This window comes from Halichondria panicea, chromosome 7, assembly GCF_963675165.1.
Source record: "Halichondria panicea chromosome 7, odHalPani1.1, whole genome shotgun sequence".
Taxonomy (NCBI): domain Eukaryota; kingdom Metazoa; phylum Porifera; class Demospongiae; order Suberitida; family Halichondriidae; genus Halichondria; species Halichondria panicea.
This window is the reverse complement of record NC_087383.1, coordinates 3266328-3292574: the sequence shown is the minus strand read 5'-3', so window position 1 is coordinate 3292574 and position 26247 is coordinate 3266328. Positions and strand designations below refer to the sequence as shown.

Below are 26247 nucleotides of genomic sequence, written 5' to 3'. Positions count from 1 at the left end.
GGGAGGATTTGAAGTAGAGAATGGTCTACCAACGCCTTATGCTGAGACTTGTGCTGTACGAAAAATTGTTACGCTAAAGAGCCTACTAACTTGCTCACTGTGGTATACCGGTTTTAACCATCAAGTCCGAACATACTTCTCTACTAGATTAGCACCAAACAATATTTTGTGATCTGTTAGTGTTTAAAGGTACTTCGTACTAACAGTTTCTTCAGCCTGAAACTTCAAACCTCACCATAAAATTATGTGAGTTTCCATACCACCAAGAGTAGATAAAAGCATCTACTCTTGATATAATTTATACCACCTTATATATTCGAGGGTCTACTCAAAAAGTACCTGTTATACAAGTTCTAGAAACCTTCATTGCTCAGGACTGCATGTTGTTTGCATAGCAACATTGTACGGTGATTTTGTGGTAATGCAGTGATCGAGCTGATTTAGTATTAATTTTTGCAAGGTGATGCAAACAGCTGTAAACCAGGTTCCGGTATGAGTATGTCATACACGTCACTATCAGACCTCATCATACAGTCTGCTGTGGTTTGTACCTCCAGCCCACATTTAATGGCTCACAGAAATTCCTGAACTTACTTTTAGTTCTAGCTCTAGCTCGAGGGTTATTCTGCTATTAAACTTCTCATGCATGGCAGTCTTCAACTTTTCTAGTGCAGTACTGTTTCTACTATTGGCAGTGGTGATCAATAATCTTAAGCTATCACTCTGTCAAGAGCTGATCAGGTATGCTCTGTTCACCTCTGGTCCTGTTGGAGGCTTCCATACATCAGGAGTGGTGCCTGCCATTGAGTTAGCAGAGGAGCTGATTAATGCTGACATCTCTATTTTACCTGGCTACAACCTCACTCACACACCTGTGGTGGACACAATGGTGAGATTTACACTAAATAGCTACGTACATTTCACCATTTCAATTCACGTTGAGGTTCCATCTTATACTGGTAAACTATAGCCACTAAACTGAATGCATCTCGCAAAAACTATTGCAGTGTGATAGAACTGTGTCGCTGAATGAATACTTTGATGCCATTTCTCCACCCCACCCGACTGTGCTTGGTCTCCTGGGCTGTGGCTGCTCAGTGGCCTCCACTCCTGTGGCAGAGATCATTCACCACAACAGTATCTCACAGGTTTGCTCTCTGTGTCAAACATATGTGGCAGGCTCTGGGAAACCATTCTTGTAGATTTAAAACCACACCCTTCGTCCGTTATAGGAGGTTAATTCTGCTATAAATGTATCTTTCGTACAGGCGACTCATCTATTGTCCGGAGTTTAGAGGTGTCCGCTATTCGGGGGTTGCAATTACACAAGTTGATAGTAAAAGCAGTACAGTTGGTACAAGGCATGCTGCCACGGTTCGCTATAACAGAGGGATTCACTATTTAGAGAGTCCATTATAAGAGGTTTCGCTGTTTATTATTACAAGCTATATACGGTAATAATTATATAGGCACCCAATGCAATTAGCTGTGAATTGTTCAGTTATATAGCTAACTGTATATATAGAGGTGCATGCATGAGGTCTAGATGTTTCACTAATTTATTGTGACAGTCATTGAAATCCAACATATCAGGTATCGTACGCGTCGTCTTCGATTGAGTTGAGTGACAGAAGTCGTTTCCTCAACTTCTTCCATACCTACCCCTCTGATGCTGACTTTGCTCCAGCCGTAGTCAGCCTCATTCAAGAGTACGGCTGGAGACGCATTGCCTTCATCACTCAAGATGAGAGCTTGTTTACTGAGGTGGGTCTCATTTTGTTGAATGCATTACATCCAATTAGCCAATTAAGATGTGCATGACGTACCGTATTACTATTTGCTGGTGAAAAACCTTTGCGAATGAGCCAAATCAGCAGAAAATTTGACTCTTTGCGATTTAACTATTGCGTCCTGGCAAGGATAGTGTGTACGTACAAGTAGGTTTTGCGGATTTTATTGTTGCGAATTGATCAAGTTCGAATACTCGCAAAACATTCTAGTAATACGACACTCCTTTGCAATTGTGCCAATTTAATTAACCATCTGTGATGAATAAAGAAGAATGGTTTCTTGATGGTGTATAGCTGTTCTCAATTCTATAATAGGTTCTGGTTAATCTAAGAGGTCCTCTGAACTCCCTTGGTATTGGAATTGTTAACAAGATAGTTTCTTCAACCGTTTATAACAATGGATTCAGCACCTCAGATGCTGATTTGATTGTGAGTTTAGACAAATTAAATTGAAGTCATGATCACTTTAATTTTTGTTTTAGTTTGAAAAGGATGGCCATCGAGTTTTCTTTATCAATGCTTTCTCAAACCTTGGTCGAAAGATTATGTGCGAGGTAATTATATAGTTCAGTTATAACTTCCATGATTCAAACGTTTTTTTAATATTATAATTTTATAGGCATACATAAGAGGTTTCATCTATCCCAATTATGCGTGGTTGACCTACGGCTGGTACCAGGACAGGTGGTGGACAGAGGAGGTGAACCCAGAGCCAACAAACTGCACTGATGACCAACTAGCAGAGGCCCTGCACAGATCCATTGCACTTCAGTTGCGACCAGAGTTGAATGACTCTAAAACCATTACAGAATCTCAATTGGTATAAGCAAAAACTCTCTCAACATTATTTTAATAGCATATATATAATTATACATAAATCTTACTATTACAGAAACCTACAGAATTTGATTCTCTATATAAAAGAAGGCTTGCAATTAATACTCAAGATAACTATACGTACACCTTTTTCGCAACCGTGGCTTACGATGCACTCTGGACATTTGCTCTGGCGCTGAACAGGACCAATGAGATGATTGGCGGTCTGATAAGGGAGGAGATTTTGAACATGACTCAGTGTGGAGGGACTGATGAGGAGACTGGTGTAAAGTGGGAAGTGGTGTCACTGGAGAACTTCACCTACTCCAATCAGCTCATGGGCTGCATCATCAGGTGGAACCTGGAGAGAACAGACTTTGTGGGGGTGTCTGTAAGTTACCAACATTATTGATGCCATATATATGCATGTATTTCAATTACGTTACTTTTCTTCAGGGTCAAGTCACATTTGACGACACTGGATCAAGAGTTTTTGATGACGTGATGTTCTTTCAGTACCGATTATCAGCCAACAACTCTAGTTTGACACGTGTGTTATTTGCATCTTCTCACAGCATCAATAAGTCCAGTGCAGAATTCATATACATTAATGGAGAAAACAATAACTCAGTTTTTCCCCGTGAGTTGTACAAAACTAACAAGAGCTATTGCATATCTTTGAGCTTTGGTTATTTTTTGTTTACATGCAGAGGGTATACCACCTGATGGGATACCAATTCCTCAGATTCTCACTTACCATTTAGCTCTGGTGATTCCCTACTACATATTGGCAGCTGTCGGCCTTGTCTTCTGTACTGTGTGCCTGATCTTCAATTTTACGCAGAGAAAAAAGAAGTGAGTAACTCTTGTATTGTGTACGAACATAGCCGAATTGTGATAAAATGCAAGCCTTTATATACTATAATTGTTTTATTACTCAGGATTGTCAAAATAACAAGTCCGAACATAAACTACATCATCATTGTTGGCGCCTACATGATGTACTCCTCTATATACTTCAGAATTTTACCCAGTAAAGACTTCACTCTGAACGTTGTGAGATGTTTTGTAAGTGACGTGTTCATTCTACTGATCTTGGCTCAATCCGATATAAAACACCTTCCATTCTGTACAGATTGATTACCTTGCAAGCATAACAGGATACAACTTGGCATACGCAGCAATTCTTGTCAAAATGGGAAGAGTTTACTATATTTTCCACAACCCATCATTGACAAAAAAGGTACCGAGAAATAAATGTAATGTGTAAGCATTATAATGTTGACGTTATAGACACTAAAAGATTGGAAGCTTTTCTTGATAGCCATCAGTATTTCAAGCGTTGGTGTCATCTTAGCTGTATTGCAAGTCGCAGTGCCACAGCTTCAACCAATACCACACGTGTCAAATTCATCTGAGTCAACTCAGCAAATTTTTAATGTAAGTTAAAGTGGGTGTGATTGTGAGTAGTAAATACCTCATTTTAATGCCCCTGGCACACACACACACACACACACACAGGAATTAGGGGTTATGATTGAACAGCAGGTTTATGTTTGTTTCAGTTTTGGTCAAAACACATTCGCAACAATCTGGATTGTGCTAATAGTTGTATATACAGCTCTGCTCCAAATTGTCGGGCTTATTCTGGCTTTTCAGACCAGAAAAGTGAAAATCAAGCAATTGCATGACTCGAAGTACATTGCGGGAATGATTTACGCTTCTGCAATTTCCCTTGTGATCAACGCTATAGCCATAGCAATCGATGGTTCTCTCTTAAACACTGTTGAAACACTCTTCTCTGGTAGTCTACTGGCTGCAACAACCGTCTTCTTAGCACTTGCATTTATTCCCACGGTAAATCCAATTGAATTACTGCGCTTGCCCGTTCAATATTTTCTCGATCATTGCAGATGGTCAGTTTGTACCGAGACTCGACAGGGAAGTTTATTATGGGTGAGAGGAGGAACTCAGTAACAGGAAATAAGATGAGTGGACTGTCTGACGTAGAGAGAAGAACGGTGGAAAGTAAACAAACTCAAATGGAGCTAAGGATACAAGAGTTGGAGAAAGTAGTGCGAAGCTATGAGGTTGGTTATAATTATGTGCACTATACGTACATATCTCAGCCAAGTCATGCTTGTTTGTTTTTACAGAGTAATTCATGTGTCAGTCAAAAAGAGGTGAACAGTTCTACCGTGACGTCTAATAGATCTGGTGAAAATTTCCAACCATGATGTAAACACCCTGGGTACACAACATTTCATTTTTGCTTCTAGTTATTGTGTGTGTCGTTGCATGGAGGAGTAGCACTAGGACATTAATTTGTCTTTCATTGTCCAATACTAAATGTTGTTTATACTTTGGCTGTATAGTCTCGTTCTCAGACCATTAATAGAACAGAAGGGACAAAATATATTGTATAGTGCTTTATTTTCAAGGAACAAAATATAAATTTTCGTGGATTCATTTCGCGAATTCAAATTACCACACATCTACAGTAGAGGCTCAATACCGATAATTTGAGGCACTGAGGTGTAAGGTCGATCTATACACATGATACAAGGACAGGGTTGCCCCAACTACTGATATGGACGGCTGATATCTGAGACTAATAGATAATCAGTTATGAGTTCTTGTGGCTTACATTGCAGCCCTGCCCCCACATTGCCTTGAGCATACGCCCATGAAAATGCTATTGTTGTGCAGTGCAGCAGGTAGAGAGACTTATAAACATGGCTATTTTGTTTAACTATATTACGCTGGTTCTCCTGCTTGGAACTGCTCACAGTCAAAACTTGAGGTATTCTCTGTTCACTTCTGTTGACTCATCAGGAGTGGTGCCTGCCATTGAGTTAGCAGAGGAGCTGATTAATGCTGACAGCTCTATTCTACCTGGCTACAACCTCACTCACACACCTGTGGTGGACACAATGGTGAGATTTACACTATAGATTTAATCTAGCTATATTTACATTTCACCATTGCAATTTATGGCATGTTAGGTTCCATCTTAATACTGGGAGCTATACTAAAATGCATCTCAAAAAAACTATTGCAGTGTGATAGAACTGTGTCACTGAATGAATACTTTGATGCCATTTCTCCACCCCACCCGACTGTGCTTGGTCTCCTGGGCTGTGGCTGCTCAGTGGCCTCTACTCCTGTGGCAGAGATCATTCACCACAACAGTATCTCACAGGTATATTTTTCTGGCGTGATTACTGTCATGCAATAGGTATTGTATAGCAGTATGATATTACAGAGATCTATACTAGTCAAATTGTCTCGATTTTAGATGTTTACCAGCTTTGATCAATGTTTTTGTTTATTATGACACAGGATTATTGCTTCTTGAAACTGATCAGGCAATATATACGTATAATTATACTCTATATTTGATACAGATTTCGTATGCTTCATTATTGTCCAAGTTGAGTAACAGAGATAGTTTCCCCAACTTCTTCCGTACCTACCCCTCTGACACAATCTTCACTCCAGCCATAGTCAGCCTCATTCAAGAGTATGGCTGGAAACGCATTGCCTTCATCACTCAAGATGAGAACTTGTTTACTGAGGTAAATGCGTTACACTATATGCCTTGCATGAAGCTGTAAATAACATTTTTGCCCTTTTTGTTTGCAGACATTGGCACAAGTGCAGGATCCTTTAGAAGAAGCAGGAATTGAGGTGGCCAACAGAATGATCTCATCTCCATTCCCTATGACTGGACTGGGTGCAAATTTTTTTGTAAGTAATAGACGGACACTGTTGACATGACATGCACAGTCATAATTATGTGTTCACATTAATTGTTGTAATTTAGTTTGAAGACGAGGATTATAGAGTTTTCTTCGTAAATACCTACTCAACTACTGGCAAACAAATCATTTGTGAGGTAATTGCATGATGGAATCAATCCTTGCATGTAATACAATTATGTACATCATGCAGGCATACTTGAGGGGGTACACTTATCCCAAATATGTGTGGTTGACCTACGGCTGGTACCAGGACAGGTGGTGGACAGAGGAGGTGAACCCAGAGCCAACAAACTGTACTGATGACCAACTAGCAGAGGCCCTGCACAGATCCATCGCACTTCAGTTGCTGCCAAATCTGAGTAAACTGAATTCTACAACTGATACTGGCTTGGTAAGCTGCATGCATGCATGATATTTCAATCTGAGGTATTAATTAGTCCAAATACAGACACCGAGGGAATTTGATTCTCTATATAAAAGAAGGCTTGCAAACAATACTCAAGATAACTATACGTACACCTTTTTCGCAACCGTGGCTTACGATGCACTCTGGACATTTGCTATCGCGTTGAACAAGACCAATGAGATGGTTCTTGGTCTGACAAGAGAGGAGATATTGAACATGACTCAGTGTGGAGGGACTGTTGAGGAGACTGGTGTAGAGTGGGAGGTGGTGTCACTGGAGAACTTCACCTACTCCAATCAGCTCATGGGATGCATCATCAGGTGGAACCTGGAGAAAACAAACTTTGTAGGAGTCTCTGTAAGACAAAAAATATAGCAACTGTGTCGTCCTTTAAATTATAAACATATACCCCTCTCACCTTTTAAAGGGGCCAGTACAGTTTGACAATGATGGATCTCGAGTTGTTAATATTGTGGACATTTTCCAGTACCGTTTAATAATCAAAGAGTCAGCAGTAATATCTCGTGTATATTTCAGCTTCACCCAAAATATCAATGATTCCCATGCGGAATTTTTTTACAAGAGTGGAGAGAGTAATATCACTGTATTTCCAAGTAAGACCATCAGCCATGCCTATATATGTTGTGTATAGTATATACTTGCATGGACTTTATACAGATTCCCAAATGTTGGGAATCGTATTTGCAATAAGGAATCGATAATTATTAAGCTGTACTATACATTTCATATCGAGCATTTTATTGCTCATGCGTATATGCAGGTTCCGAAGGAGGAGTCCCACCAGATGGTAGACCAGTGCCTCAGTTTATCACGTACAATTTAGCTCTCGTGATTCCCTATTACATATTGGCAGCTATTGGCCTCGTCTTTTGTACGGTCTGTCTACTCTTCAATTTCACGCAAAGGAAAAAGAGGTGATAGCCATCATGTCTATTTTGACACAGAGGCTTAATTATGTTTGCATTATTGTAAACATCTATAATAAGCATTGTTTTCACATACACACGTTCATCTCACAATTACAGAGTTGTGAAATTGACCAGTCCCAACATAAACTACTTTATCATTGTTGGAGCTTACTGTAATTACATCTCCATCTATCTGAGAGTGTTGCCAAGCACCGACTACACTGTGACCTTAGTGAGATGTTTCGTAAGTATTTTCAAGTACACATAATTACTTATATTGTACATGTGTTGTAACAAGAGTTCATTAGGAAGAGTACGCAACTCCAATAGACTGTAGCACAAAAGGCGTTCCGTCTGACCTACGTAACCACAACTTAGTCTAGCAGAAAAGGCAATAAGTAACTATGCTATGTAACTCATTGCCTTTCCTACTATAATTATCACAACCATCACTATGTTATTCATTGTAAATTGAAGTCACAGTTTATAACAACAGCAGGTTGTGACGTAGGTTGGAAGAAACGCCTACTACTGTTTTAAGTGGAGTTGTGTACTCTTCCTAATGAACTCTTGGTTGTAATTAATCTTGATGACCTCTTACTGATTAAATAATTTTTACGCAGATTACCTCTACTATAAATACAATCGGAATCAGCTTGGCTTTTTCAGCAATTCTGGTCAAAATGGGGAGAGTCTATTACATTTTTCATAACCCATCACTTGGAAAAAAGGTATTTGCATTACCATGCAACGCTCATGCAACGCTCATTTACATAATTATATAATGCAGACACTAAACGACTGGAAGCTGGTGCTAATAGTAATGGGCATATCTGGAATTGGTGTTGTGCTAGCAGTTCTGCAAGTCACAGTGCCACAGCTTCAACCAATACCAGATGCACTAAATGTCACTACAGACACCTTTTCAAGAAATGCAAGTTGTAATAATAGACATCGTATGATATACTGCATATGCTATAATTGTACAGTGAGCAGTACAATTAATCCCGTATCATATCCGGGCTAGATTGCACATCGTCATTGTATGGGGCTTGTTTTCAAATAACGGCCGCGGCTGAACCTGTCTAGTCCTTTATACATCGTGCGATAGTGGCGCCCCACTGCAATAGCTAATTTCTAAAAATACTTACCCTGCTATTGGAGACAAAGAGTGATATAATTCTGTAACAAAGGCAGTTTTATATAGCAGTGGGTGAGGCTATAGGATTATAGATTTTTGCAAACTCATTCGTGGACAAAAATCTTACCTCCAAGTATACGGTTTTTTCCTTCTAATACGGTTATACACAAAAATACAGATAATGTGCTGCACTTTACTTAATTGTCCCCTTTGCTGACTAAAACATATGTTAGAAATTTATCTATGCAGTGGCGTATCCAGCTATGGGCTCAGGGTGCTTAAGCACCTAAAAATTATTAATGCGCGCTGTCACGCGATCTCAGTATGCACCCTCCTACTGCATTTCCCACTGCTATGCATACCAGACATTTATCTTATAAAGCCACTAGAGTAAGGCATCTATATTCAGACACAATGCATGTTCAGACACTCATTCTAAGGAAACAAGCAGTGATAAAAAATTTTCTTTTGCACCATCTGATCAAGCATGTGTTACTATGAATGTATGCAAAAAAGAATTGATAAATATTAACTACTAAGTCTTCAAGAGCTGAAAATGTGCTAGTGTCTGATAAACGGTAAGAACAGACAAAAAAATCGATCATCAGACACAACCTACCGTTTAATTCTTCTGTAGGGGAATATGCTGAGAGTCACATAGTAATTATGTAAGGACAATAACTAAACAATAAAACCCCTAAAGTTGGAGTTGCAAAACGCTTGTATGTCCATGCAGCAATTATTTCTGCTGAGTCACTCGCGTATCAATGATCAGACAGAAAATGAGGTCAAAGGTCAAATGTTATACTGGCACCCCACGCAACTTGGGGTCAAAGGTCAAATGTTTTAGTGGGCATGTGCGTACACATGCCAATGACATTTGACCTTTGACCTCATACAAGCGTTTTGCAACTCCAACTTTGGGGGTTTTATTGATGTAACTCTCAGCATATCCCCCTACAGAAGAAAAGGTAGGTTGTGTCTGATGATCGATTTTTTTGTCTGTTCTTACCGTTTATCAGACACTAGCACATTTTCAGCTCTTGAAGACTTAGTTGATATTTATCAATTCTTTTTTGCATACATTCATAGTAACACATGCTTGATCATATGGTGCAAAAGAAAATTTTTTATCACTGCTTGTTTCCTCAGAATGAGTGTCTGAACATACATTGTGTCTGAATATAGATGCCTTACTCTATAGTATTTCGTCTAATTTCCATGTTTTTGTACTCTTTTTACACTGACATTAATTTATATACGGAAATGAGTTTATTATATGAAATGAACTTGTTTATACTTGGAGGCTTTGATCTTATACTGATTTTACTCAAGAAAAGACAAGACACTCTTGTGAGCTCTCTTGTTATACAATACTGTGCTATAATTATAGTGCAGCAAGTGTCTATAGCTATAGATAGCAAGTAAAGTGCAAACGTTAATTTAGGGTTTAGTGTACAGCCTCGAGTCAAAGCCGTGTTCAAGCTTCTTAGCTTTTAAAAAAGCTCACTTTTATTCGACAATGAAGCTTTAACATCAAAATTTGCCAAATTAAAAAATATTATCTTGTTTGTGTTGAGGCTATCCATGGTACACAGTGCTATTGTATCCAGGTAGGCAGACTCAGAATACAAACACACAGAATGACAGACAGACAGACTGACCGACTACTATAACCCGAGTCACCCGCATAGATAAATTTCTATATATCTAGCATATGTTTAGACTTCCATATAGCTAGTTCTCGTCTGAAATATCTTCGCTTGGCTATAATCTCAATTAAGGTTGCTATAGGCAAGCAAATACATTCAATATAAAACCTTAGCAAGAAGGAATAGAAAATGTCGGGCTTCAGTGAAATTATCAGTACAAGAAGAGCTGTGTATATAGTGAAACTATAATTCTACGGTTAAAACTGCAGAGAATCGGTTACTCGTGCAATAAGGGATTAATAGCACAAGCCATGGCAAGGTAATTATAGCACTCGGCTTTGCCTTGTTAACTCATGCTAAAAATCCCACGTTGCACTCTCTAACCATATTACTAATCATACAGTGAGAGAGGTCGAGATGCTTACATCAATATTATGCATAATTATATTTCACTCTGACCACACAGGAATTTGGTGAAAGGACAAGCGAAATGGTTTACCAATGCTATACAGAATCTGTTCAGACAATCTATCTCACACTTACGATTGTGTATCTAGCAATTCTTCAAATTATCGGGATTGTCCTCGCTATTCAAACACGCAAAATCAAGATCAAACTGCTGAACGACTCCAAGTACATTGCTGCAGTGATCTACATTTCAAGTATTGCTTTGTTCTTTATTGGAAGTATCGTTCTAATTCCTGATCATCTCATCAACATAGAAGAGGCCATCTACTGCGGAAGTATACTTATTGCGACAACTTTCTTCCTGGCTCTCATCTTCATTCCTAAGGTATAATATCATTTTCATATTCACAAGGATGACTGCATATGGGTACGTGTCTGTCTAGATTGTACACATTGGTATATAGACTACACGCATGCATATGTACTGTTATTATAATTGGGACTCTAAAATAACATTGATAATAGTCAGATAATTATAGTAGAAGAAATGTAGAGAATATCTAGCTTGAAGTTTTTTGTCCAATATTTGCATTAATTTGTAGATGATCAGCTTGTATCGAGATCCAGAAGGAAAGTTTGTGTTGAATCAGGCAAACAATTCAGTACAAACTAACGGAACAAGCGAGAACCTTGTCAGTGGAGATGCAACGACTCAAATGAAGGTGAGAATTGCAAAGTTAGAAACACTTTTGAAGGTTAGTAGTCAAGTGTGCATTGAAGGAGAGTGTTTGAGGCAGTTATGTTCCCATGCAGAATGACAATACATTGACCTGTCCAAAGTGTCATTCAGACTATCTGTCAAAAATTAATGGCCAGAACTGTTCCAAAACTGACAATGGAACCATGACTGATTTCGAAGAAGATATTTCTTTCTACTTCTAGTTTTAGATTTTTGCTTTTGCTCTAGCACTGCCATTGCATAATTATTATCATTGTGCTGAGATGTTATCATGCTGATTTCCCATAATAATAATCATAATTTTGGCAAGAATAAGTCTAGCCTCGAGACCAGGCAGACTAATTTTAATTGGCCTGGATTCGAGGCTAGAATAAGTCATGACCACAGTTTGTTTCCCTCTCCAAAAAGAGGGGTGGGGCTGATCCATCTGTCAATAATGGCTGTCAAAGGTGCTTATATTTTGGTGCTTCTCATTGAAACTATGCTTGGAGCTGCTCACAATCAAGAGCTAAGGTATGCTCTGTTCACTTCTGGACCTACTGGAAGTTTTGACTCATCAGGAGTGGTGCCTGCCATCGAGTTAGCAGAGGAGCTGATTAATGCTGACAGCTCTATTCTACCTGGCTACAACCTCACTCACACACCTGTGGTGGATACAATGGTGAAATTTACACTTGATCTAGCTATACGTATACATTTCACCATTACAATTGATGGCATGTTAGGTTCCATCTTAATACTGGTAGCTATACTAAAATGCATCTCACAAAAACTATTGCAGTGTGATAGAACTGTGTCACTGAATGAATACTTTGATGCCATTTCTCCACCCCACCCGACTGTGCTTGGTCTCCTGGGCTGTGGCTGCTCAGTGGCCTCTACTCCTGTGGCAGAGATCATTCACCACAACAGTATCTCACAGGTATATTTTTCTGGCGTGATTACTGTCATGCAATAGGTATTGTATAGCAGTATGATATTACAGAGATCTATACTAGTCAAATTGTCTCGATTTTAGATGTTTACCAGCTTTGATCAATGTTTACCAGCTTTGATCAATGTTTTTGCTTATTTATGACACAGGATTATTGCTTCTTGAAACTGATCAGGCAAGATACGTATAATTATACTCTATATTTGATACAGATTTCGTATGCTTCATCATTGTCCAAGTTGAGTAACAGAGATAGTTTCCCCAACTTCTTCCGTACCTACCCCTCTGACACAATCTTCACTCCAGCCATAGTCAGCCTCATTCAAGAGTATGGCTGGAAACGCATTGCCTTCATCACTCAAGATGAGAACTTGTTTACTGAGGTAAATGCATTACACTATATGCCTTGCATGAAGCTGTAAATAACATTTTTGCCCTTTTTGTTTGCAGACATTGGCACAAGTGCAGGATCCTTTAGAAGAAGCAGGAATTGAGGTGGCCAACAGAATGATCTCATCTCCATTCCCTATGACTGGACTGGGTGCAAATTTTTTTGTAAGTAATAGACGGACACTGTTGACATGACATGCACAGTCATAATTATGTGTTCACATTAATTGTTGTAATTTAGTTTGAAGACGAGGATTATAGAGTTTTCTTCGTAAATACCTACTCAACTACTGGCAAACAAATCATTTGTGAGGTAAATTGCATGATGGAATCAATCCTTGCATGTAATACAATTATGTACATCATGCAGGCATACTTGAGGGGGTACACTTATCCCAAATATGTGTGGTTGACCTACGGCTGGTACCAGGACAGGTGGTGGACAGAGGAGGTGAACCCAGAGCCAACAAACTGTACTGATGACCAACTAGCAGAGGCCCTGCACAGATCCATTGCACTTCAGTTGCTGCCAAATCTGAATAAACTGAATTCTACAACTGATACTGGCTTGGTAAGCTGCATGCATGCATGATATTTCAATCTGAGGTATTAATTATTCCAAATACAGACACCGAGGGAATTTGATTCTCTATATAAAAGAAGGCTTGCAAACAATACTCAAGATAACTATACGTACACCTTTTTCGCAACCGTGGCTTACGATGCACTCTGGACATTTGCTATCGCGTTGAACAAGACCAATGAGATGGTTCTTGGTCTGACAAGAGAGGAGATATTGAACATGACTCAGTGTGGAGGGACTGTTGAGGAGACTGGTGTAGAGTGGGAGGTGGTGTCACTGGAGAACTTCACCTACTCCAATCAGCTCATGGGATGCATCATCAGGTGGAACCTGGAGAAAACAAACTTTGTAGGAGTCTCTGTAAGACAAAAAATATAGCAACTGTGTCGTCCTTTAAATTATAAACATATACCCCTCTCACCTTTTAAAGGGGCCAGTACAGTTTGACAATGATGGATCTCGAGTTGTTAATATTGTGGACATTTTCCAGTATCGTTTAATAATCAAAGAGTCAGCAGTAATATCTCGTGTATATTTCAGCTTCACCCAAAATATCAATGATTCCCATGAGGAATTTTTTTACAAGAGTGGAGAGAGTAATATCACTGTATTTCCAAGTAAGACCATCAGCCATGCCTATATATGTTGTGTATAGTATATACTTGCATGGACTTTATACAGATTCCCAAATGTTGGGAATCGTATTTGCAATAAGCAATCGATAATTATTAAGCTGTAGTATACATTTCATATCGAGCATTTTATTGCTCATGCGTATATGCAGGTTCCGAAGGAGGAGTCCCACCAGATGGTAGACCAGTGCCTCAGTTTATCACGTACAATTTAGCTCTCGTGATTCCCTATTACATATTGGCAGCTATTGGCCTCGTCTTTTGTACGGTCTGTCTACTCTTCAATTTCACGCAAAGGAAAAAGAGGTGATAGCCATCATGTCTATTTTGACACAGAGGCTTAATTATGTTTGCATTATTGTAAACATCTATAATAAGCATTGTTTTCACATACACACGTTCATCTCACAATTACAGAGTTGTGAAATTGACCAGTCCCAACATAAACTACTTTATCATTGTTGGAGCTTACTGTAATTACATCTCCATCTATCTGAGAGTGTTGCCAAGCACCGACTACACTGTGACCTTAGTGAGATGTTTCGTAAGTATTTTCAAGTACACATAATTACTTATATTGTACATGTGTTGTAACAAGAGTTCATTAGGAAGAGTACGCAACTCCAATAGACTGTAGCACAAAAGGCGTTCCGTCTGACCTACGTAACCGCAACTTAGTCTAGCAGAAAAGGCAATAAGTAACTATGCTATGTAACTCATTGCCTTTCCTACTATAATTATCACAATCATCACTATGTTATTCATTGTAAATTGAAGTCACAGTTTATAACAACAGCAGGTTGTGACGTAGGTTGGAAGAAACGCCTACTACGGTTTTAAGTGGAGTTGTGTACTCTTCCTAATGAACTCTTGGTTGTAATTAATCTTGATGACCTCTTACTGATTAAATAATTTTTACGCAGATTACCTCTACTATAAATACAATCGGAATCAGCTTGGCTTTTTCAGCAATTCTGGTCAAAATGGGGAGAGTCTATTACATTTTTCATAACCCATCACTTGGAAAAAAGGTATTTGCATTACCATGCAACGCTCATGCAACGCTCATTTACATAATTATATAATGCAGACACTAAACGACTGGAAGCTGGTGCTAATAGTAATGGGCATATCTGGAATTGGTGTTGTGCTAGCAGTTCTGCAAGTTACAGTGCCACAGCTTCAACCAATACCAGATCCACTAAATGTCACTACAGACACCTTTTCAAGAAATGCAAGTTGTAATGATAGACATCGTATGATGTACTGCATATGCTATAATTGTACAATGAGCAGTACAATTAATCCTGTATCACATCCGGGCTATATTGCATCGTCATTGCATAGGGCTTGTTTTCAAATAACGGCCGCGGCTGAACATGTCTAGTCCTTTATACATCGTGCGATCGTGGCGTCGCACTGCGATAGAAAATAAAAATACCTACCCTGCTGTTGGAGACAAGGAGTGATATAATTCTGTAACAAAGGCAGTTTTATATAGCAGTGGGTGAGGCTATAGGATTATAGATCTTGCTGAACTCATTCGTGGACAAAATCTTACCTCCAAGTATACGGTTTTTCCCCTTCTAATATGGTTACAGTAGACTCTCGTTAATCCGGTCACCCTTGGGACCATGCAGCTTGGCCGGAATAGCGAGGTGGCTGTATCTCAGGAAATAACCGCGGCTTAAAAATGACCTTACCTCGAATCTAATGACTACTTTTGCGGTTCTTGTCTGGAGGATAATGAAGGATATTTAAGTATAATCCAATTTTATTTGCTAAACCACACCCAAAACGTCATATCCGGCCGTAATATACCTATAAAATTACATTGAAAACCTTGTTTGGGACAGCCAGCACTGGACGGTAAACAGAATAGCGAGTGGCCGTACTTCAGGGTGAGTTTTGTGCAGTAAACATATATAGCTAGCATTCCGTGCCAAGCCAAATGGCCGGTATATCGAGGTGGCCGTACTTCAGAGAGCCGGAATAGCGAGAGTCTACTGTATACGGATATGTGCTGCACTGTACTTGTCACGTTTGCTGGTCTGATACTAAAACATATGCTAGAAATTTATCTATGCAGTGGCGTATCCAGCTATGGGCTCAGGGTTCAAGCACTTAAAATGTTTATCTGGGAGCTGTTCATAAACGGTAGCAGCATGCACAAGAAAGCTAGTTTTTGCATGTTTAACGATTGCGGCAACATTGTCATGCGCAAAAAAGGTGGTGTGGCTTTCTGTGTGTGGGCCGTCCATTTTTTGGCGCGCTGTCACGCGATCTCAGTATGCACCCTCCTACTGCATTTCCCACTGCTATGCATGCTAGAAATTTATCTTATGAAGCCACTAGCATTTCATCTCATTTCCATGTTTTTGTACTCTTTTACACTGAAATTTATATACGGAAATGAGTTTATTATAATACTAGTTTATACTTGGAGGCTTTGATCTTGATCTTACTCGAGAAAAGACAGGACACTCTTGTGAGCTCTCTTGTTACAATACTGTACTATAATTATAGTGCAGCAAGTTCTATAGCTATAATAATAGATAACAAGTAAAGTGCAAACCCTTGGCGTTAATTTGGGGTTTAGTCTACAGCCTCGAGTCAAAGCCGCGTGTACATCTAGCCCAATATGCAGGGTTCAAGCTTCTTAGATTTTGCTCACTTTTATTCGACAATGAAGCTTTAACATCAAAATCTGCCAAATTATAAAATATTCCCTTGTTGTGTTGATACTATCCATGGTACAAACACAGTGCTATTGTAACCAGGTAAGCAGACTCAGAATACACAGAATGACAGATCTAAACAAACTGACTGACTAACCCGGGTCACCTGCATAGATACATTTTTAGCATAATTATGTTTTAGTCTTCCATAGCTAGTTCTTGTCTGGAATCTCTTCGCTCGGCTTTAATCTCTTCACTTCAATTTAGGTTGCTATAGGCAAGCAAACACATTCAACCTTAAGCAAGAAGGAATAGAAAACGTCGGACTTTAGTGTACAAGAGCTGTGTATATAGTGAAACTATAATTCTACGGTTAAAACTGCAGAGAATCGGTATTATGCATATATATAGCAACTCACAACAAGCAATGGCAAATACAGCACTCGGCTTTGCCTTGTTACTCATGCTAAAAATCCCATATTGCACTCTTTAACCATATACTACTAATCATACAGTGAGAGATGTCGATTGAATCTTGATGCTTAATTTTTAGATATCATCATCTCATCATATATTTCACTCTGACCACACAGGAACTTGGTGAAAGTACAAGCGAAATGGTTTACCAATGCTATACAGAATCTGTTCAGACAATCTATCTCACACTTACGATTGTGTATCTAGCAATTCTTCAGATTATTGGAATTGTCCTCGCTATTCAAACACGTAAAGTTAAGATCAAACTGCTGAACGACTCCAAGTACATTAGTGCAGCGATATACATTTCAAGCATTTCTTTGCTCTTTATTGGAAGTATCGTTCTAATTCCTGATCATCTCATCAACATAGAAGAGGCCATCTTCTGCGGAAGTATACTTATTGCGACAACTTTCTTCCTGGCTCTCATCTTCATTCCTAAGGTATAATTATTGTCATTTTCATATTCACAAAGATGACTGCATTTGGGTACGTGTCTGTCTAGATTGTACATTATATACATGCACGCATGCATATGTACTGCTATTACAATTGGGACTGTAAATGACATTGATAATAGTCAGATAGTAGAAGAAATGTAGAGAATATCTAGCTTGAAGTTTTTTTGTCCAATTACAATCTATTTGCATTCATTTGTAGATGATCAGCTTGTATCGAGATCCAGAAGGAAACTTTGTGTTGAATCAGACAAACAATTCAGTACAAACTAACGGAACAAGCGAGAACCTTGTCAGTGGAGATGCAACGACTCAAATGAAGGAGAGAATTGCAAAGTTAGAAACACTTTTGAAGGTTAGTAGTCAGGTGTGCATTGAAGGAGAGTGTTTGAGGCAATTATGTTCCCATGCAGAATGACAATACATTGACCTGTCCAACGTGTCATTCAGACTATCTGTCAAATGGCCAGAACTGTTCCAAAACTGACAATGGAACCATGACTGATTTCGAAGAAGATATTTCTTTCTACTTCTAGTTTTAGATTTTTGCTTTTGCTCTAGCACTGCCATTGCATAATTATTTATCATTGTGCTGAGATATTATCATGCTGATTTCCCATAATAATAATCATAATTAATTTTAATAAGTCTAGCCTCGAGACCAGGCAGACCGGCCTGGATTCGAGGCTAGAATAAGTCGTGACACAGTTTGTTTCCCTCTCCAAAAAGAGGGGTGGGGCTGATCGATCTGTAAATAATGGCTGTCAAAGGTGCTTATATTTTGGTGCTTCTCATTGAAACTATGCTTGGAGCTGCTCATAATCAAGAGCTAAGGTATGCTCTGTTCACTTCTGGACCTACTGGAGGTTTTGACACATCAGGAGTGGTGCCTGCCATCGAGTTAGCAGAGGAGCTGATTAATGCTGACAGCTCTATTCTACCTGGCTACAACCTCACTCACACATCTGTGGTGGACACAATGGTGAGATTTACACTATATACTTGATCTAGCTATATGTACATTTCACCATTAATACAATTGATGGCATGTTAGGTTCCATCTTAATACTGCAGTAGCTATACTAAAATGCATCTCACAAAAACTATTGCAGTGTGATAGAACTGTGTCACTGAATGAATATTTTGATGCCATTTCTCCACCCCACCCGACTGTGCTTGGTCTCCTGGGCTGTGGCTGCTCAGTGGCCTCTACTCCTGTGGCAGAGATCATTCACCACAACAGTATCTCACAGGTATATTTTTTCTTGCGTGGTTAATGCCATGCAATAGTTATTGTATAGTGATATTACAGAGATCTATACTAGTTAAATTGTCTCGATTTTAGATGTTTACCAGCTTTGATCAATGTTTTTGCCTATTATGACACAGGATTATTGCTTCTTGAAACTGATCAGGCAAGATACCTATAATTATACTCTATATTCGATACAGATTTCGTATGCTTCATCATTGTCCGAGTTGAGTAACAGAGATAGTTTCCCCAACTTCTTCCGTACCTACCCCTCTGACACAATCTTCACTCCAGCCATAGTCAGCCTCATTCAAGAGTATGGCTGGAAACGCATTGCCTTCATCACTCAAGATGAGAACTTGTTTACTGAGGTAAATGCTATATGCCTTGAAGCTGTCAATAACATTTTTAGCCCTTTTTATTTGCAGACATTGGCACAAGTGCAGGATCCTTTAGAAGAAGCAGGAATTGAGGTGGCCAACAGAATGATCTCATCTCCACTCCTTATGACTGGACTGGGTGCAAATTTTTTTGTAAGTAATAAAATTATATAATTATAGACATGACATGCACATCATTATGTGTTCACATTAATTTGTAGTTTGAAAACGAGGATTATAGAGTTTTCTTCGTCAATGCCTACTCAACTACTGGCAAACAAATCATTTGTCAGGTAAACTGCATGATGGAATCAATCCTTGCATGTAATACAATTATGTACATCATATGCAGGCGTACTTGAGGGGGTACACTTATCCCAAATATGCATGGTTGACCTACGGCTGGTACCAGGACAGGTGGTGGACAGAGGAGGTGAACCCAGAGCCAACAAACTGTACTGATGACCAACTAGCAGAGGCCCTGCACAGATCCATCGCACTTCAGTTGCTGCCAAATCTGAATAAACTGAATTCTACAACTGATACTGGCTTGGTAAGCTGCATGCATGATATTTCAATCTGAGGTCTTAATTATCCCAAATACACGTACAGACACCGAGGGAATTTGATTCTTTATATAAAAGAAGGCTTGCAAACAATACTCAAGATAACTATACGTACACCTTTTTCGCAACCGTGGCTTACGATGCACTCTGGACATTTGCTATCGCGTTGAACAAGACCAATGAGATGGTTCGTGGTCTGACAAGAGAGGAGATATTGAACATGACTCAGTGTGGAGGGACTGTTGAGGAGACTGGTGTAGAGTGGGAGGTGGTGTCACTGGAGAACTTCACCTACTCCAATCAGCTCATGGGATGCATCATCAGGTGGAACCTGGCGAAAACAAACTTTATAGGAGTCTCTGTAAGTCAAAAAATATAGCAACTGTGTCGTCCTTTAAATTATAAACATATACCCCTCTCACCTTTTAAAGGGGCCAGTACAGTTTGACAATGATGGATCTCGAGTTGTTAATATTGTGGAGATTTTCCAGTACCGTTTAATAATCAATGAGTCAGCAGTAATATCTCGTGTATATTTCAGCTTCACCCAAAATATCAATGACTCCCATGCGGAATTTTTTTACAAGAGTGGAGAGAGTAATATCACTGTGTTTCCAAGTAAGATCATCAGCCATGCCTATGTTGTGTATAGTATTATTGTATAATTGCATGGACTTTATACAGATTCCCAAATGTTGGGAAGCGTATTTGCAATAAGGAATCAATAATTATTAAGCTGTACTATACATTTTATATCGAGCATCTTATTGTATATGCGTATATATGCAGGTTTTGAAGGAGGAGTCCCACCAGATGGTAGACCAGTACCTCAGTTTATCACATACAATTTAGCTCTCGTGATTCCCTATTACATATTGGCAGCTATTGGCCTCGTCTTTTGTACGGTCTGTCTACTCTTCAATTTCACGCAAAGGAAAAAGAGGTGATAGCCATCATGTCTATTTTGACACAGAGGCTTCTAGTTCTTAATTATGTTTGCATTTATATTGTGAACATCTGTAATAATTATAGCTGCATTGTTTTTACATATCACGATTACAGAGTTGTGAAATTGACCAGCCCCAACATAAACTACTTTATCATTGTTGGAGCTTACTGTAATTACATCTCCATCTATCTGAGAGTGTTGCCAAGCACCGACTACACTGTGACCTTTGTGAGATGTTTCGTAAGTACTTTCAAGTACACATAATTACTTATATTGTACATGTGTTGTAACAAGAGTTCATTAGGAAGAGTACGTAACTCCAATAGACTGTAGCACAAAAGGCGTTCCGTCTGACCTACGTAACCGCAACTAGCAGGAAATGCAATAAACTATATGTTATTCATTGCCTTTCCTACACAACCATCACTATGTTATTCATTGCAAATTGAAGTCACAGTTTATACAACAGCAGGTTGTGACGTAGGTTGGAAGAAACGCCTACTACGGTTTTAATTGGAGTTGCGTACTCTTCCTAATGAACTCTTGGTTGTAATTAATCTCGATGACCTCTTTTTTACGCAGATTAACTCTACTATAAATACAATCGGAATCAGCTTGGCTTTTTCAGCAATTCTGGTCAAAATGGGGAGAGTCTATTACATATTTCATAACCCATCACTTGGAAAAAAAGTATTTGCATTACCATGCAACGCTCATGTACATAATTATATAATGCAGACACTGAACGACTGGAAGCTGGTGCTAATAGTAATGGGCATATCTGGAATTGGTGTTGTGCTAGCAGTTCTGCAAGTTACAGTGCCACAGCTTCAACCAATACCAGATGCACTAAATGTCACTACAGACACCTTTTCAAGAAATGCAAGTTGTAATAATAGACATCGTATGATATACTGCATATGCTATAATTGTACAGTGAGCAGTACAATTAATCCCGAATCATATCCGGGCTAGATTGCACATTATCATCGCATGGGGCTTGTTTATATGGTTTTTTCCCTTCTAATACGGTTATACACAAAAATACGGATATGTGATGCACTGTACTTGTCACCTTTGCTGACTAAAACGTATGCTAGAAATTTATCTATGCATGCAGTGGCGTATCCAGGCTATGGGCTCAGGGTGCTTATGCACCTAAAAATTATTAATGATTATCTGGGAGCTAATCATAAACGGTGAGCAGCATGCACAAGAAAGCTAGTTTTTTGCATGTTTAACGTTGCGGCGACAATATAAAACATTATTGCTTTTTAATAAGTGCTGACATCAGCGTTTTTCATTCAAATTGCACAGGAAGCGACTCATCACCAACTGTGCAGATATTTTTCCTTATCTCTTTCCTTGGCAATCTGTTGTAGAAATTACAACAATGGGTAAGGAATCGTTATGATGAATTAGATGAAGTTGTATGTGAGCTCCTCCCTGACAAACAAACTGTAGTCTAGGTAACCGCCTTATCAGTCAAGTAGGCTAAAAATCTGTGTCCTTTGATGTAAGCTTTGATGTCTCTTTGTGCATATGTAGTTATAAAAAAAAAAAAAAAAAAAAAAGAAACCTTTGACTAGCTAGGAAGAGTAGCAGCAGTAGGCAGCAGTAGTAGTAGCAGTGCAAGCAGGACTAGACTAGATTAAAAAGTTGGTGGAAAGAATAACTGACCGTTTGGACGTCACCTGGCTGCCAGACTTTCATCTGGACTCTTCCCCCTGAGTAGCTGGCCTTTCTCTAAGCCACAAAACTGAGCAAGAAGCTGAAGAAGCAGCTAGACAGAGACATGTACCTAGCCTTGAGAATTGGGAGGCGTGGCTCAACTAGTTAGCCCAGCCCAGAGGAATTGTTACCGTGGGTACTGAACAACCGTAGAAGTAGGGCTACCCCTGGCTTTACTGAATTAACTAGCTGTGTCTGCTGTCTAGTTGGACCAGATTTAGCTAGATAATGGGGTAGAGAATAGTTGAGCGGTGCTGTGTGTAGCTTGAACTGTACTGGCTGGCAAGAATCTAGTAAGCACCCTATGCACTGATAACTCGTCAGAATGGAGGGTATGTTCTAGGGATCTGGACAGCTGTACATCCAAAGGAGCCAGGGAGTGCCAATCATCTTCTCCCAGTCTCTGACACGCTAAACAAAAGGAGCTAGAACTGGGAGTCCCAGCTAGAATTGCTAGCCGGATCTAGACTAATAGAATGACTTGGAGGCGTGGTGAGGCCGGATCCACACTAATTGATCGACCTAAAGACGCTCCTGTTCCAGATTTCACGAATGGCAAGGAAAGGGATATTGCACACCCGGAAGTATTATTGCACACTTGTTATTGCACACTAGGAAGTGATTCTTATTTGGAATAAAACGTTTTCAGCAGTGAGAGAACAAGAAAAACATAGTTTACACACTTATTATCATGCATTGCAATGTTTATCGGTCTCTTTTCTTGTTTTCTGATGCTCTGTATCACTTCTGTGCTCTTTTGCAGTGAAGCTGAGGGTCAGGAGGTTGTCAGTGTTCATATTTAATGCATCAAACAGGCATCAGTGTTGGGACCGGGAGTGGGTGCTTTGAGCGGAGTATTGCACATGTAGAAGTGTACTGCACCACCATATAAGCCTGTTCAGGCTTGTATAAAGTCGTTTTTTGGCTTCAAAAACGGTTGTCACACTTTTCTTCAGTTATAGCGGTGCATTTCCTCTTCTGATACACTGGAGCATGATAGAAAGCAAGCACATGCTGTTTATCCTTCAGAACTATCCATTTTCAAAACGGGTTGCTGGTTGTCAACGTTTTTCTTGTCTTTTTTTCTTGTCTGTTCTCTATAAAATCTTTAAGTAGCCTTCTGCAAGCTCTCTTGGTGTTCTAGAGTCTTATTTCTTTGTCTTTCTAGCTGTTTTCTTTCTCTTAAACTCGTCTTCAACTGGGAGAACTCAATTTTGTTGCTACGCATTCTTCTGGTTGATAAAGCAACCGCACGTTGCGCATGCGCAGATTCAACCTGCATTTTGGTTGCCAAGCAATAAATGCATTATCCCATGGATACTGATGATTATCACTCGTCCGTGCCTAGTAACTGTCACTCGTGCCTTGCAGGCACTCGTGCAGTTACTGGCACAGACTCGTGATAATCTTCAGTATCCATAGGATAATATCATATTATCATGCGCAAAAAAAGGTGGTGGCTTCCTGTGTGTGGGCAGTTTTTGGCGCGCTGTCACGCGATCTCAGCATGCACCTTCCTACTGCATTTCCCACTGCTATGCATACCAGAAACTTATCTTATAAAGCCATGCACTAGTATTTCGTCTCATTTCCATGTTTTGTACTCCTTTTACACTGAAATTTATATACGGAAATGAGTTTATTATATGAAATGAGTTTATTATATTGTTTATACTTGGAGGCTTTGATCTTATACTGATTTTACTCGAGAAAAGACAGAACACTCTTGTGAGCTCTCTTGTTACAATACTGTGTTATTTATAGTGCAGCAAGTGTCTATAGCTATAGATAGCAAGTAAAGTGCAATCCCTTGGTGTTAATTTGGGGTTTAGTCTACAGCCTCGATTCAAAGCCGCGTGTACATCTAGCCAATATGCAAGGTTCAAGCTTCTTAGCTTTTGCTCACTTTTATTCGACAATTAAGCTTTAACATCAAAATCTGCCAATCGAAATTAGTGTTGAGGCTATCCATGGTACAAACACAGCCACTATTGCATCCAGGTAAGCAGACTCAGAATAAACAGAATAACAGACAGACAGACTGACCGACTACTATAAAACCCGAGTCACTTGCATAGATACATTTCTAGCATATATGTTTTAGTCTTCCATAGCTAGTTCTTGTCTGGAATCTCTTCGCTCGGCTTTAATCTCTTCACTTCAATTTAGCATCAATCAACTTTAGCAATAGAAAATGTCGGACTTAAATTTTTTCACCACATTTTTAGTAAAAGTACAAGAGCCGTGTAGTGAAACTATAATTCGACAGTTAAAACTGCAGAGAATCGGTTACTCGTGCAATAAGGGATTAATAGCACAAGCCATGGCAAGGTAATTATAGCACTCGGCTTTGCCTTGTTAACTCATGCTAAAAATCCCACGTTGCACTCTCTAACCATACTACTAATCATACAGTGAGAGATGTTGATTGAATCTAGATGCTTAGATGCCATCGTATTATATATTTCACACTGACCACACAGGAATTTGATGAAAGGACAAGCGAAATGGTTTACCAATGCTATACAGAATCTGTTCAGACAATCTATCTCACACTTACGATTGTGTATCTAGCAATTCTTCAGATTATTGGAATTGTCCTCGCTATTCAAACACGTAAAGTTAAGATCAAACTGTTGAACGACTCCAAGTACATTAGTGCAGTGATATACATTTCAAGCATTTCTTTGTTCTTTGTTGGAAGTATCGTTCTAATTCCTGATCATCTCATCAACATAGAAGAGGCCATCTTCTCCGGAAGTATACTTATTGCGACAACTTTCTTCCTGGTTCTCATCTTTATTCCTAAGGTATAATATCATTTTCATACTCACAAGGATAACTGGGTACGTGTCTGTGTAGATTGTACACATTGGTATATAGACTACACGCATGCATATGTACTGTTATTATAATTGGGACTCTAAATGACATTGATAATAGTCAGATAATTATAGTAGAAGAAATGTAGAGATTATCTGCTTAAAGTTTTTTGTCCAATTTGCATTCATTTGTAGATGATCAGCTTGTATCGAGATCCAGAAGGAAATTTTGTGTTGAATCAGACAAACAATTCAGTGCAAACTAACGGAACAAGCGTGAACCTTGTCAGTGGAGATGCAACGACTCAAATGAAAGAGAGAATTGCAAAGTTAGAAACACTTTTGAAGGTTAGTAGTCAAGTGTGCATTGCAGGAGAGTATTTGAGGCGGTTATGTTCTGTTCCCATGCAGAATGACAATACATTGACCTGTCCAACGTGTCATTCAGACTATCTGTCAAATGGCCAGAACTGTTCCAAAACTGACAATGAAACCATGACTGATTTCAAAGACGATACGTCTCTCCTAATCTAGTTTTAGATTTTTACTTTACTAACACTGCCGTTGCATAATGCATAATTATTATCATTGTACTGAGACATTATTATGCTGATTTCCCATAAGTACTTAATTTGTCAAGAATATTAATGACACAGTTTTGTTTCTCTCCAAAAAGAGGGGTGGGGCTGATCGGAAACAGGATATTAATTTTTGTTGCTAGATCTACTTTGCTACTAGATAATAGCCTAT

The 26247-nt window shown here is 39.1% G+C and overlaps 4 protein-coding genes across 7 annotated transcripts; all 4 read left to right on the top strand.

Moving 5' to 3' along the window:
- Positions 1-541: 541 nt before the first annotated feature.
- On the top strand, positions 542-4974 carry LOC135338723 (gamma-aminobutyric acid type B receptor subunit 2-like). Of its 3 annotated transcripts, none has more exons than XM_064534780.1 (15): positions 542-889; positions 1008-1148; positions 1594-1764; positions 2106-2219; positions 2273-2344; positions 2410-2610; positions 2683-2997; positions 3063-3246; positions 3317-3461; positions 3548-3674; positions 3742-3849; positions 3900-4046; positions 4128-4463; positions 4520-4696; positions 4763-4974. In XM_064534780.1, the coding sequence occupies exons 1-15, from the start codon at positions 647-649 to the stop codon at positions 4841-4843; spliced, it is 2562 nt and encodes an 853-aa protein (XP_064390850.1). In that variant the 5' UTR covers positions 542-646; the 3' UTR covers positions 4844-4974. The 3 variants fall into 3 exon arrangements, with proteins under 3 accessions (XP_064390850.1, XP_064390851.1, XP_064390849.1); XM_064534781.1 differs by having other exon boundaries at positions 4741-4974; XM_064534779.1 differs by having other exon boundaries at positions 4736-4974.
- A 144-nt stretch (positions 4975-5118) lies between these two features.
- Positions 5119-11914, top strand: LOC135338725 (gamma-aminobutyric acid type B receptor subunit 2-like). 2 transcript variants are annotated; one of them, XM_064534785.1, is made up of 15 exons: positions 5119-5542; positions 5668-5808; positions 6014-6184; positions 6252-6356; positions 6433-6504; positions 6561-6761; positions 6819-7133; positions 7204-7390; positions 7558-7711; positions 7823-7949; positions 8329-8436; positions 8496-8639; positions 10965-11291; positions 11509-11628; positions 11720-11914. In XM_064534785.1, exons 1-15 carry the CDS (start codon positions 5342-5344, stop codon positions 11846-11848), a joined length of 2502 nt encoding a protein of 833 aa, XP_064390855.1. In that variant the 5' UTR covers positions 5119-5341; the 3' UTR covers positions 11849-11914. The 2 variants fall into 2 exon arrangements, with proteins under 2 accessions (XP_064390855.1, XP_064390854.1); XM_064534784.1 differs by having other exon boundaries at positions 11509-11661.
- Positions 11915-12024: 110 nt separating this feature from the next.
- LOC135338721 (gamma-aminobutyric acid type B receptor subunit 2-like) lies at positions 12025-18400 on the top strand. Its single transcript, XM_064534777.1, has 15 exons — positions 12025-12306; positions 12427-12567; positions 12792-12962; positions 13030-13134; positions 13211-13282; positions 13340-13540; positions 13598-13912; positions 13983-14169; positions 14337-14490; positions 14602-14728; positions 15108-15215; positions 15275-15418; positions 17456-17782; positions 18000-18152; positions 18211-18400. Exons 1-15 carry the CDS (start codon positions 12082-12084, stop codon positions 18331-18333), a joined length of 2553 nt encoding a protein of 850 aa, XP_064390847.1. The 5' UTR covers positions 12025-12081; the 3' UTR covers positions 18334-18400.
- Positions 18401-18520: 120 nt separating this feature from the next.
- On the top strand, positions 18521-26153 carry LOC135338724 (gamma-aminobutyric acid type B receptor subunit 2-like). Its single transcript, XM_064534783.1, has 15 exons — positions 18521-18779; positions 18910-19050; positions 19250-19420; positions 19478-19582; positions 19651-19722; positions 19782-19982; positions 20042-20356; positions 20427-20613; positions 20785-20938; positions 21058-21184; positions 21527-21634; positions 21683-21826; positions 25159-25485; positions 25693-25845; positions 25909-26153. Exons 1-15 carry the CDS (start codon positions 18555-18557, stop codon positions 26029-26031), a joined length of 2553 nt encoding a protein of 850 aa, XP_064390853.1. The 5' UTR covers positions 18521-18554; the 3' UTR covers positions 26032-26153.
- Positions 26154-26247: the final 94 nt, after the last annotated feature.

Coding starts and splice junctions, on each gene's coding strand:
- LOC135338723 (XM_064534779.1), top strand. CDS start 647: ATGGCAGTCTTCAACTTTTCTAGTGCAGTACTGTTTCTACTATTGGCA. Junction 890..1,007: donor CACCTGTGGTGGACACAATG/GTGAGATTTACA, acceptor AAACTATTGCAG/TGTGATAGAACTGTGTCGCT. Junction 4,464..4,519: donor CACTTGCATTTATTCCCACG/GTAAATCCAATT, acceptor CGATCATTGCAG/ATGGTCAGTTTGTACCGAGA.
- LOC135338725 (XM_064534784.1), top strand. CDS start 5,342: ATGGCTATTTTGTTTAACTATATTACGCTGGTTCTCCTGCTTGGAACT. Junction 7,134..7,203: donor CAAACTTTGTAGGAGTCTCT/GTAAGACAAAAA, acceptor CACCTTTTAAAG/GGGCCAGTACAGTTTGACAA. Junction 8,437..8,495: donor ACCCATCACTTGGAAAAAAG/GTATTTGCATTA, acceptor TATATAATGCAG/ACACTAAACGACTGGAAGCT.
- LOC135338721 (XM_064534777.1), top strand. CDS start 12,082: ATGGCTGTCAAAGGTGCTTATATTTTGGTGCTTCTCATTGAAACTATG. Junction 14,491..14,601: donor TTCACGCAAAGGAAAAAGAG/GTGATAGCCATC, acceptor TCACAATTACAG/AGTTGTGAAATTGACCAGTC. Junction 15,216..15,274: donor ACCCATCACTTGGAAAAAAG/GTATTTGCATTA, acceptor TATATAATGCAG/ACACTAAACGACTGGAAGCT.
- LOC135338724 (XM_064534783.1), top strand. CDS start 18,555: ATGGCTGTCAAAGGTGCTTATATTTTGGTGCTTCTCATTGAAACTATG. Junction 18,780..18,909: donor CATCTGTGGTGGACACAATG/GTGAGATTTACA, acceptor AAACTATTGCAG/TGTGATAGAACTGTGTCACT. Junction 25,486..25,692: donor TTCTCATCTTTATTCCTAAG/GTATAATATCAT, acceptor ATTCATTTGTAG/ATGATCAGCTTGTATCGAGA.